This window comes from Hyperoodon ampullatus, assembly GCF_949752795.1.
Source record: "Hyperoodon ampullatus genome assembly, chromosome: 19".
NCBI lineage: Eukaryota > Metazoa > Chordata > Mammalia > Artiodactyla > Ziphiidae > Hyperoodon > Hyperoodon ampullatus.
The window spans coordinates 25,835,472-25,849,006 of record NC_136932.1 but is presented as its reverse complement, the minus strand read 5'-3'; the positions used below and the strand labels follow the sequence as shown (position 1 = coordinate 25,849,006).

Here is a 13,535-nt window from a genome sequence, read left to right as displayed (position 1 = left end):
TAGATATTCTCCCTTGATACTACACCAAAACTTGGCAGTTAGTAGTTTCTTAAAGATTAGTTGCAATATGGAGTCAAAAATTTCACTGTGATGGCCCTGATCACAGCAAAAGCTTGTAGGAGCCAGAACTCTGATGGAGGGGAGCCATCTCTGCTTGGTGGGCCTGTGGTGCCAGGAGGGTGGGGCCAGACCTTGTTGCCTTTTCCTGTCTGTCCTCCTGCCCCTTGGCCCTAGACGCTGCACGTTGTGGGAGTGGGTGGTTTCTGGTCAGAGGACTATCAAGGGGGCTCCCAAGGACCTAGAAATCACCAGGGAGCTCATGGAGAGGAGGAGCTTAAGAAAGTGACTCTGTGGAATTGTTCATGAATTCGTGGGCCCAGGTCTGACATACACGTACATGGATCAGATCGTAATTAGCATACCAAAGACATGGAGAACTGAGCTGGTGGATAGACCTCTGCCCAGGTCACAGACTGAATCCAGAGTGGCAGGCCCTCAGTACAGATCCAGATAGCACCACAAAGGCTTTGAAAACTGAGCTGACTTTGAAACCATAGCCCACAGAAGACAGGTTGGAACTTAACCTTACCGGATCAGTTGCCTGCTAAAACAAAAATACCAGTATCAACATTCTCCGTAGGATTTAAACAAACCCAGGGTCTCATTAGTTAATATTTAAAATGTCCATAATACAATCCAAGATTACTCAGTATATAAGAAATTATGGAAATCTCAACTCACACAGGAAAAGCCCATCAACAGGTGCCAGCAGTAAGCTGATACAGATTTTGGAATTATCTGAAAAACACTTTAAAGCATCTTATTATTAAAATGCTCCAAAGAGCAGTCACAGACCTCTTGAAACAAATGTTAAAAAGTCTTAGCAGAGAAAGAAAAGATATTTAAAAAATAAATAAATAAAAACCAAAACCAAGTAGACATTTGAAAACTGAAAAATGCAATAACCAAAAATTTAAAACTCACTTGATGGTCTCAGTAGCAGAATGGAAATGACAGAGGAGAGAGTCAGTTAACTTGAAGATCAATAGAATTTACCTAATCTGGACTACAGAAAGAACAAAGATTGGATGGGGTGTGGGGGTGGGGAGGAACACAGAGCCTCAGAGGCCTATGGAACGAAAACAGAGGTTGAATATTCAATCTTTTGAATTTCATCGGAGTCCAAGGAGGAGAGGAGAAAAAATGTGATGCTGAAAAATATCTGACAAAATAATAGCAGAAAACTTCCCAAGTTTGGTGAAAGACATAAGCCTACAGATTTAAGGAGCAGAGTGAATCCCAAATAGGATAAACCCCAAGAAATTTACACCTGGGCATATTATAATCAAATGGCTAAAAGCAAAAAACAAAGAAAATAATCTTGAGAGAAGCCAGAGAAAACACATCTCATTAGAGAACAATAATTCAAATGACTAATGATTTCTCATCAGAAACCATGGAAGCCAGAAGGAAGTGGCAAACATTTTTAAAGTGCTGAAAGAAAAGAACTTTTAACCCAGAAATGTATATGCCACAAGACTGTCCTTCAGGAATGATGGTAAAATAAAGACATTTACTGATAAAGGAAAACTAAGAGAATTTTTAGCCAGCAGACCTCCTCTAAAAGAATTGTTAAAGGAAGTTCTTCAGACAGAGGGAAAATGATACCAGAAGGAAACTAGACACATCAGCAATGGAAGTTGAGCAACAGATACAGTAAATATCTGGATAAATATGATAAACTGTTCTCCTTGAGTTCTATCAAAATTCCCAGTTGAGAGCAAAATATATAACATTGTCTGATTGTTTTTCAGTATATATAGATGTAATATATAAAACAACTATAACTATAGCATAAAGAGGAAAAGTAAAGAACCGAATATGGTAATAAGTTTTCTACATCTCAACTGAAGTGATAAAATACAGATTCTAAGTAGATGATGAAAAGTTAAGTATGTATTCCATTATCCCTAGAACACCTATTAAAAAATCATATAAGGAGACACAGAATCACAAAATTAAAATGAAATTACAAAAACATGTTCAAATAGCCCAAAAGAAGGCAGGAAAAGGAAAACAAAGGAACATAAAACAGGAAATGAACAGGAAACAAAAGATATAAGACAACTGACTTAATTCTAAGCATATCAGTAATTACATCATATACGTGATCTAAACATACCAATTAAAAGTCAGAGATTGTCAGGATGGGTTTTTCAAATAGTTCTAATTATATGCTATCTACAAGAAACGTTAAAAATATAACAGTATAGGTAGTTAAAAGCAAAGGATGGAGGAAGACATACCATGCAAAGACTAATCAAAAGAAAGCTAGAGTGGCTATATTAGTGTCAGACAAAGTAAACTTCGGAGCATAGAAAGTTATCCAAGAGCGACATTAGTACTGATAAGAGGGTCAGTACATTAAAAGGAAATACCAATCTTAAGTGTGTATGCATCTAACAACAGAACTTCAAAATACGTGAAGCAAAATCTAAAAGGAGTAACAGACAAATCCACAATTATAGTTTGAGACTTTGACTCTCCCGTCTCAGTATTTAATAGATCTAACAGACAGGAAATCATCCAGGATATAGAAAAAGTGAGCAACATCATTAACCAACTGAATTTAGTTGACATTTATAGAACACTCCAACCAACAATAGCAGAATATATGATCTTTCCAAGTGCAGATGTAACATTCACCAATAAAATATGTTATCCGACCATAATGGAATTAAACTAGAAATGCATAACCAAAGGATAACCAGAAAATCTCCAAAACTTGGAAATTAAACTGCATGTATCTAAATAATTCATGGGTGAAAGAGGAACTCTCAAGGGAAATTAGAAAATATTTTGAACTGAATGAAAATGAAAATATAGTATGTCCACATTTGTTGTGATGCAGCTAAAGTAGTCCCAGAGGAAATTTTGTAGCATTAAATGCTTATTTTAGAAAAGAAGAAATGTCTCAGATCAATAATCTAAGCTCTATCCCAAGAAATTAGAAAAGGAAGAATAAAATAAATTAAAATCAAGCAGAGGGGAGGGAATAATAAAGATGCATAATAAAGATGAGAACAGAATTCAATAAAAAATGAAAACAAAAATAATAGAGAAAAATCAGTGAAACCCAAAGCCAGTTCTTTGGAAACATCAATAAAACTGATAAAGCTTTAGCAAGAGTGACAGGAAAGGAGAGAAGCACAAACTACCAATATCAGGCACGAAAGAGGAGATACCACTGAATCCACTAGACATTAAAAAGGATAATAATAAAGGAATACTGTGAACAACTCTTTGCATAAAATTCAGCAACTTAGATAAAATGGATCACTTCTCTGAATACCACAAACTACAAAAACTCACTGAAGATTAAATAGATAGCATATGAATAGTCTTATAACTGTTAACAAAATTGAATTGTAGTTTAAAAACCTGCCAAAGAAGAAATCTGCAGGCCCAGATGGTTCGCTGCTGAATTCCTCCAAACATGTAAAGAAATACCACGAATTTACACGATCTCTTCCAGAGAATGGAGAAGGGCACAGTTCTTAACTTACTGTATATGGCTAGCATTACTCTGATACCAAAACTAGACAAAGAGTACAAGAAAGAGAAAACTACAGACATGTCTGTGAACATCATTGCAATATCCTCAACAAAACATTAACAAATTGAATTCAGCAATATATAAAAAAGAACAATACACTATAATCATGTCGGAGCTTATTTCCAGAATGCAAGGCTGGTCCAGTGTTTGAAAATAAATCAATGTAATCCACCATACTAACAGTCTAAAGAGAAAAATCACGTGATTATATCAATAGACACCCCCCCCAAAAAAAAAGCCTATACACATTTGACAGAACAGAACATCCACTCATAAAAACTCTTGGCAAACTAGAAGTAGAAGGGATATTCCTCAACCTGTTAAAGGGCACCTATAAAAATCCTACAGCTACCGTCACGATTAATGGTAGAGACTGAATGCCGAACGCTTCTAAGATTAGGAACGAGTTAAGATGTCCTCTCTCAACATTCCTGTTCAACGTTATCCTGGAAGTCTTAGCCAGTGCAGTACAGCAATAAAAAGAAAAGACACAGAGTTTGGAAAGGCAGAAATAAAACTGTCCCTATTCACAGATTACATGATTATCAATGTAGAAAAACCCAAGGAATCTACCCAGAAAACAAACCAACAAAAATTAATTTTGACTAATGTGAATTTGACAAGGTTTTGAGGTAAAAGGTCAACACAAGTCAATCCCATTTCCATATATTAGCAACATTCAATTGGAAACCAAAATGTAAGAGCAAATACCATTACAGTAGCTCAGAGGAAAATTAAATGCTAGGTGCAAATTAACAAAAACTGTACAGGGTCTGTATGCTGAAAACTACAAAACTGCTAAAAGGTAATTTATTTGGTGTATAAACCATTTCATTCAGTTGTCAGCAAGATTTCTCTGCTTATCCTCAAATTACCTTTGAGGACAGATTCCAAAGTAGCAAATCATATTTCCGTGCAATTTACCTACATCTGTGTTGTATGAAATAGGTATACCAGGAGACCATCTATATATTATATTTATATGTACGTATGTATATTATGTGTGAGTGTGTGTGTGTGTATACATACATATATATATATATATATATATATATATATATATATATATATATATATAAAATCTTCAACATATCTAATTTTAAGAACATTCAAACAATGCCAAGTTTTGGTTCTTTTTCTAACAGAGGATCAATTGCATTCATAATGTCATTTGAAGTTGAATTTTATACTTAATCTACCCATTCATCTTTGTCAGCAGCTGCTTAGGAGCTGTTATAAACATGTTACACAGTACTTCCACAAGTACTGTGTGTGTCAACTGTGTGATTTTTTTTGGATTTCAGTTTGGAAGATATAAATGACACACTTTTTTTTAAGTTTAATTGAATATTTTCTCCCTTTATATCAGCTTTCCATTGCTTTCTTTTTTTTTTCCCGGGCCTCTCACTGTTGTGGCCTCTCCCGTTGTGGAGCACAGGCTCCAGACGCACAGGCTCAGTGGCCATAGCTCACGGGCCCAGCCGCTCCGTGGCATGTGGGATCTTCCCGGACCGGGGCACGAACCCGCGTCCCCTGCATCGGCAGGCGGACTCTCAACCACTGCGCCACCAGGGAAGCCCCAAGAACACATTTTTTTTTTTTTGCGGTACGCGGGCCTCTCACTGTTGTGGCCCCTGCTGTTGCGGAGCACAGGCTCCAGACACGCAGGCTCAGTGGCCATGGCTCACGGGCCCAGCCGCTCCACGGCATGTGGGATCTTCCCGGACCGGGGCACAAACCCGTGTCCCCTGCATCGGCAGGCGGACTCTCAACCACTGCGCCATCAGGGAAGCCCTCCATTGCTTTCTGATTTTTGGTTTTCCTCATTTAAGCGTTGTGGTTCACATATCTATTCATTGCAAAAAGGGGCTTATAAAGTTAATGCCTGGAATTCATATGAGTATCACCAGGGAATTTGATTATTATAACCTGTTTTCTGAGGCCATAACAGATTTAGTTTTGTACTTTAGTATTCACACATAAACCCTTTAGAATGTGATCCCCTACAGTTTCTGACTGGGCTGCACACTTAGGGCATGGTAATGAAAAGAAGCACTTCACTTTGAGTCTAAGAGCTAATCATCTTCATAACAAACCTTGACAAAAAAAAAAGGCACCCTGCACAAGCTGCTGTGACCAGTCATTCATTCATTGCCTAGCCATACAGAATATAAAGCAGTTTAGGAATGTTGGTTATTCTACTCAATACCATAAGTTAATAACCTTGATGAAGAAATTTCAAATGTGCTGATTAAATTCACAGTTGACACTAGTTAGAATGGTTACTATTCTAGAAAATAGGAATCAAATTTGGAATGATCTTAACCATTGGGAAAAAATACCTTTAAAGCAGAGTAAAACTAAAGATGAATTTAGATACTATACATAAAGACAGAAGAACAATAAAAACATATGAGAAAAGGTATTAATGGGATGGAAGTATTAGCTCTCACCTTTCTCATCCAGTAGCTAAAACTTTGGAAATGTAGAAATGACATGGACATCCTCATTTAACAGTGAGAGAATGTCTGTCCTCCCTCCCCTTCCTGCCTTTCTGCTCAAGGGCAGCCAGTCCAGACCCATTCCCTTCCCCAGTTTGTACCCTTGTGGTTCCGTCCGTGATGACTTTACTCTCACATACTTAGGCCCACAACTTCCCGCATTTAATTGGCCTGACAATATCTGCTTGTGCTATCTTATATTCCCCCCAAATCCTGCTATTTCTGTGCCTATCTCTCTCTCTTCTTTGTAATCTAACCTCTAGTTCCTGATTTCCAGTTATTTGTAACAACGGTGGTAAAAGAAAGTTTCCTCCCAATCATAATGACCACGAACTGAATAACAAATCTGTTCCTTCCGGGAGAGGGAGAGGGGGCAGTAAAAAGCCAATCCCGTTCTGTCATGTGAGCTCTGACACGGAAGCTTATCCTTTACGTTACATCAACAACAAACCTTCCTATGTGCCAGATGCTATGCATACTGAACTTGCTCAGATCTCACAGCAGCCCTAAGAGGCAGGCACTGTGGACAGTGGAGCCACATTTACAGATGAAGTGCCCAAGAGGCTAGGTCAGTTGCCCGGGTGATGCTGCCGGTAGAACTGAACACCTGACTGCTACTCCATACTGCCTTGCTCTTAGAACTGAGCCTGAGCATGGCCACAGCAATCGGGCCCGAGAACTTGGAGGGCACTTCAGTAGCAGTAAAAAATCATGAAATGCTGGCAAATACATTCTGTCGGAGGGTTCAAGAAATTTTGGTTGTGCAAGTGTAGGGAGGAGAAAAATGTTAATTGGGTTTCAAACATACGAAGGATTTGTTGAAGAATAATGAACATTCCGTTTCAGTCAAAGACTTTCCGAAGGAAGACGTGCAGAGAGGGCGATCAGGAGTACCTCTGTTGGGTGGGAGGAACCCTGTCTTACCATCAGGTCTAAGGAATGACAAACCGGGAGGTTGTGAAGGGCCCACGAGATGAGTCTTGAACGGACGAATGTGTTCAAGACGTGTGATTCAGTTGATTGTGACTGTAATTTCCCCATTTAATTTTGAGCAGATACGTGTCTTCATTCTTATTCTTGATCTAATGTTACCTAAAATGTGGATAGAACTTTAGAACTGAAGACAGGTAGTTCAGCCCCATACTTTACAGACAAGAAAACAGAGTCAGAAATTAGATGTGTGTTGTCATAGGAATACCTGCTAAGGGCCAGAACTGAGTTTTGACCCCAAGTCTCCTGACACCATGTCCACAGCTCAGACTGCTTTTGGGGGGTTTTGATAGTCACAGAAGAAACTGTTTTTGAGAATTTCTACTTAATAGAGTGAGATTGCTGTGTGCATAAGAGAGTGGGGTGTAAGTTTTCACTGATTTATGAACTGTCCTTTTTCTTTGTGTAGTATGAACCCAGAGGACCTGGTCGGCCCTTGTACCAAAGAAGAATCTCATCTAGCTCAGTCCAGCCTTGTTCTGAAGAAGTAAGCACTCCTCAAGACAGTCTTGCTCAGTGTAAAGAGCTTCAGGACCATAATAACCAATCTTCTTTCAACTTTTCCTCCCCGGAGTCCTGGGTAAACACCACCTCATCTACCCCCTATCAGAACATTCCGTGCAATGGATCCAGCAGGACAGCTCAGCCCAGAGAGTTGATAGGTAAGACAGGGTTGGGGGTTGCCACAATTGCAGTTTTAACTACTCAGCTCCTGGGTATTTATGGAGTTTTTCTTCTCCCATTCCTTCCATTCGCATTATTATCTTGGAACAATATTTAATGCTCATAGCTCGCAGGTGTGCCTCAGGACACATATTAATTTAGGACTATATTGTTTCCACATTTATGGTCTGGAAGGTAAGTAGACCTACCCGTATTTGGGAACTGATCATTTTGATCATTTTAACCTATGAATGCATGAAAGAAGTAAGGGAACCTAAAATGTATTTCTAAATCAGATCACCTTTGCTTGGGAAAAGCTTGTTTTCTGGATTTTTGTGTTTTCTTCTTAGTTGGGGGTGGCAGTTGGTTAGGTCAATTTCAGTTTTCAAGGATTTATTGTCAATAAAGTTGTTAACAGTTTGCTACACAATAGAGTTTGGCCGTAAGAGAAACCAGTAAAGTCTGACATTTTGAGATTTAGAAATCCAGTGTTTATTCCTTATATTCTAATGAACTGAGAAATCCAAGTCCAAAGAAGAAAAAAAAGAAGGCATAGGAAGGCCTTGGAATGGATATGGCTGTAAACCTGTGTGCTGGGAAGTCTGAAGTCTTCAGCCTTGAACGCAAGTGCACATTTATCTTTCCTTTGTTTCCCTCTTTTTTTATGTGGAATGTAAACAATGATACTGTTTGAGTTCTCTGATCTATATAGCCTTCTCTTTGTAGGCTGTAGTCATTGATCTTTGTGAACAAGTCTGTGATCGTCGGTGAATTTCTGCCTTGATAGCATCAACCTTTGTATTTTAAATTAATTTTGTTCATCTTTAGAATGTGAATCCATTGTGCCTGTAACTGACCCATTTTGGAGTATGTGCCATATAAGCATATTTTTAGAACAATAGATGTGGTAGGTCAAAAAGCATTAAAAAGGTATTGGTTTCTTTCCTGTCAAGAGACATGGTCATTTTAATCTTTAAACATTCATTAGTACCTTCTATGGATAAAGTGTTGTATTTTGCCTGGGATTGCTTTGTCATTTTAAAGGTCTAACAGAAATGCACTCATCATATTTGAATTTCCTGAGAAACATCTAAATTACAAATAAGTGATGAAAATTTGCTACTTCTTAGTTGTTTTGTGTATTATAATGTATTTTAAAGACAACATCATTTCTCCTTTTTTTCTGCCTAAATTTTAAGATAGCTTTTGGCCGAAATCAGTAAAAATCTGATAAAGTTGAAATTTCCTGAACAAGTGCCCAAAGCACATGTCATTTATGGTGTCTTCTCCACAAATATAAAATTATTATTTTCTTCATTGCTAGGAGACAAATACTAGTATTCTTTAGTTGAAAGTAACACTTAGCTAAGTATTTAAAAATTAATTCAAAATCACTAATATCCTGAAGCACAACTTCTTGTCTGACAGTATGTATGTATGTATGTATGTATGTATGTATTTCTTATTTTATTTTATTTTATATTTTCATTTCATTTCATTTCATTTTTAGAGGAATGTAGCAATTGCCGGTGGTGAATCAGAAGGAAAATAATCACCACTTGGGAAACTTCTTTCTGAAGTTTGAGACTTATTTCTTGAGTTGAAGGAAACTGTTCATATTATATTGGTTTGGAATTTGAAAGAGGTCATGATATGGCCATATTTTCTCCACAATTACAAGCCTGAGAGCAAAGATCATGTCTCTGACCTTTTTGGACTTTGGATTTCCCATTTTGGTACTGATCACACTTGGTAAATGCCTGCCTGCTGAGTAAGGAGATCATGAAAATAGACCCTGTGCGATCGAGGGGGTGATCCAGTCTCACTGCAGGACCTCTGTGTGCACAGCGAGGGTGGGGTTTGTCTCTCCAACACGTATGTGTTCGGGTTCTATTCTCTTCTCTTGGTGACAAGGCATACTTTATCAAGCATTTTCTTTTTATGCACAGATGAAAATTAAAGATTAGGTAGAGATATGTATTTTGAAAAAAGTCATTGGTTGCCAGATTAGTAAAATTCATAGTTTTAAAGAATAGTTTGTCTTACCAGGAGCATATATGGTAAATCAAATTGACAGAGATCTTACATTCATGATTAGATAAGCGTGTAGGCATTACGCTAAACTGCCTCTAAAATATTATTTTGTAAGTATTTATTATTTACTTGAAAACATTCTAAACTCTAATTATATTGTCATGAAGATGAGAATATGGGTAAATAAGACTTAGTAAAGTAAATAAAAATAGTAAGTCTTTGAACAGCTAGTAAAATGTTTATTTTGTATATTATATTAGGCAGTACAGGCCACTTTTATATTGAAGTGTTTGTTAAACTAATGCTCTTAAAAACAATTGTTTCATTCACAAAATCAGTGACATTTAGACAGAAAAGGTGGTAAACGTTCCAGAAAGCTGTTAAATGGCTTAAAATAATTTTGAACAATTTTGTGAATTTTTAAAGTTTTAAAATAATAATTTGAAATTAGCATATTGAATCAATGAAATACTAAAACTAAAAAATGAACTATTTTTCTCCTTAACTTTCCACAAATGGGTAATAAACACAAGGAAAAATGTCCATAAATATCAGTAATCAAAGACATGCAAAGTAGAACTACAAGATAATTATTTATTTATAAAATAAACTAAAGTTAAAAAAATAGTAACACTAGTGTTGTGATGTAGTAGGGAAATGAGCAAGCGTTGTTGGTTGAGTATAAATGGGCAGTATTTTCCTGCAGGGAAGCTTGGCCCTAGTTAATCCAAAACTTTCACTGTGTATGTACTATATGACCCAGCCATTGTACCTCTAGGGATTTATCCTAAGGGAGCAGTCGTGAATATTTAGTAATATTTATCTATAATAACATTTATCACAGTGTAGAAAAGTGAAAAATTGACTATTATCCATATTTCTAAAAATGAGAGATTACTTTAAAAAGTTATGAAATATCTGCATTATATTACATCCTTAGGGAAAAATGCACCAGCAAGTTAAGGCTTATTAGCTCTGGTATTTGGAAATATGAATGACTTATTTTCTTCTTTGGCCTTTGTGTAATTTCCAAGTTATCCTCAATGAATACGTATTATGATTTTAATCCAATCTAATGTTAGTTAAACTTTTAAAAGATTGAAAGCAAAAGCAATGTTTAAAATAAGTTATGGGGCTTCCCTGGTGGTGCAGTGGTTGAGGGTCCGCCTGCCGATGCAGGGGACACGGGTTCGTGCCCTGGTCCGGGAAGATCCCACATGCCGCGGAGCGGCTGGGCCCGTGAGCCATGGCCGCTGAGCCTGCGCGTCCGGAGCCTGTGCTCCACAACGGGAGAGGCCACAACAGTGAGAGGCCCGCGTACTGCAAAAAATAATAATAAATAAATAAAATAAGTTATGATTTAGGGGGCCATAAAATTAGTTAGTAATAGTGGAGTCGAATATTAAAGGACCTTAGAATTCGGCAGATGATAGGAAATGTGAAGTAAAGTCTACAGCAGTTTTCCCCACCTTATTCCATGTTTACTTACATATTATAAGAAAAGGTCGTGTTTTTAAGAAACAGAATCTAGGTGCTGCTGTTTCTTAGGTTAATAATAGAAGCTGTTTTAGCCCGAAGTCTGCATATAGAGCTCATTTTTATTTAAGAAAGAACCTGTTTGTTCCCATTTTCAAGCTGTGAGCAGTTAATATAATAAATAGCAAAGTGTGCAATTGTACAAGTTAGTTTTTTGAAGCAAACCTTCAGACTTGACCTTTAGTTTTTATATGTTTAGTTATCGCAGTTCACACAGTTAATTCTTCTTCAAGTGTTTATGAGATGGAGAAGTTCAGTTAGATGTGTTGTGATTGCAGAGTGTTGTGGCACAAGTTGTCTGTCCTTGTGGCTCTCCTGTCGCTGAGTTCCTGGAGATGAGAACCAGCTGTGACACACTGAGCTAGTGAGATGCCTGAGTGTCGCTGGGCTTGCCCTTAAATCGATGCTACTCTTCTCTGCTTCTAGCTCCACCCAAGACCGTCAAACCCCCTGAGGATCATCTGAAGCCTGAAAACCTCGAGGGGTCCAGTTCCTTCAATTACAGTGTCCTGCAGCATCTCGGCCAGTTCCCCCCACTCATGCCCAACAAGCAGATCGCGGAGTCGGCCAACAGCAGCAGCCAGCAGAGCTGTGGAGGCAGCAAGCCCGCCATGTCGTATGCCAGCGCTCTGCGGGCTCCGCCCAAGCCCAGGCCCCCGCCGGAGCAGGCCAAGAAGAGCAGCGACCCTCTGTCTCTGTTCCAGGAACTCAGCCTGGGGAGCTCATCGGGCAGCAATGGCTTTTACTCCTATTTTAAATAATCACTTTTTTTTCCTCCAGGGAGAGTGTTTTCATTTCTGTTTGTATCAGTAGAATTAAGATAGCTGGACTTCACCTATAGATGCACAGTTCCCTTTGTTTTAATATTAAGTATGTTCTCAGTTGCTTTGCTGCTAGACTTGCAACTAATTTTTTTTACAGTATATTCCATTATTTTGCATTTTTGACATGAGTCGGAATTTTGACAGCTTTTATGTGGAATAAAAAATATTTTTAAATTTGTGTATTGTTACATATGTTTGCATCAAGCTAGCAGCTAAGAGGTTAATTGTGCAACTATTAAAAAAGGAGAAAAAAAGTTTGTCTAAAATGTATTTAAAAAGAAAAAAAAATTGTAAGTAGCATTTACATTTATTCAGTAATATTACCATACGCTGGGTTTCTGTACCAGAAATGGCCAGTTGATGTACAAATGTATGTTATTTTTGCTTAAATTCATTGAAAATTTTTTAAAATAAAAGGGGGCAGCATCTTCTAAATACTTTAAGTTTTATCAGCTTTTTTTGGTGACAAGATGCTGCATTCTAAAACTTTTATAGTTTTAGACTATGTATGATGTGCTGTTGTAATCTCCATCCACTGTAGGATAGAGTTAAAGGCATTCTTTGCAGGTGTATTTCATATGCCACTGTTTTTTGTAACATGAAAAAAACAGTGGCATACTTAATTATTTTTTGGACAAGCTACACTTTAAGCTTGTTTTTAATGTTAATTTGATAGTGTGTGTTTTTTTTTTAAACAAATCATGAAGCTGAAAAATTTTTAGGATTGTTGGTGCTTAGTAGACTTGATAACTATTTTAAAAATGCGTGAATTTAGTAAAATCTTCTTTTCCTCACTATGCATGTGTAAATGTTCGTAATCTGGCTTCCCCCCTCTCCAGTGGTATAAAGAGTTGTGCCGCTTTAAGGTTTTTTTTCCCCCCAGTAAAAATTTTGGTACCTTTATTTGATGTTTACATTAAAATGTGACATTATACATGGCAATTCAAATATTTTGCTAACTGTTTTGTTTGAGGAACATCATTAAAGAAGAAGGATAATGTTTGTCAAAGATGTATCAAAATTCATCAAAATCTGGGGCAAGAAGCTACCCTTGTTTTCATGTCTTTTGATTCTTCTAAAAGAACCCCACTGAACTTGTACAAAAATATAAAATTTAAACAGCTATCTTAAATATCCTACAGTCTAAACATTGTTTTGAATGAACTTTGGTAAAATCCAAAGAAAAATGTTTACCCTCTTAAAACTTGTGGTCTTGTAACACTTTTGAAGCGATGCATGTCCATATTGTTTTCCTGATCTAGTAGTACTACTTTTATACTTCAGAGATATCTTGAAACTACAATATAACCTTTAAAAAAAAACATAAAATAATAAGGTAAGGTTGGGAAACACTGCAAATCCTGAACGGAT

At 37.2% G+C, this 13,535-nt stretch overlaps 1 protein-coding gene across 2 annotated transcripts in view; it reads left to right on the top strand.

Moving 5' to 3' along the window:
• HELZ (helicase with zinc finger) overlaps nucleotides 1–12,101 on the top strand; it is a gene marked incomplete at both ends in the record, with an annotated part of 130,472 nt that extends 118,371 nt beyond the window's left edge. For both annotated transcript variants that reach the window (XM_079725645.1, XM_079725644.1), the window contains 2 exons: nucleotides 7,517–7,769; nucleotides 11,767–12,101. In XM_079725645.1, coding sequence (XP_079581771.1) covers nucleotides 7,517–7,769; nucleotides 11,767–12,101 — 588 coding nt within the window. The remainder of the gene's footprint in view (nucleotides 1–7,516; nucleotides 7,770–11,766) is intronic.
• Between the last annotated feature and the right edge of the window lie 1,434 nt (nucleotides 12,102–13,535).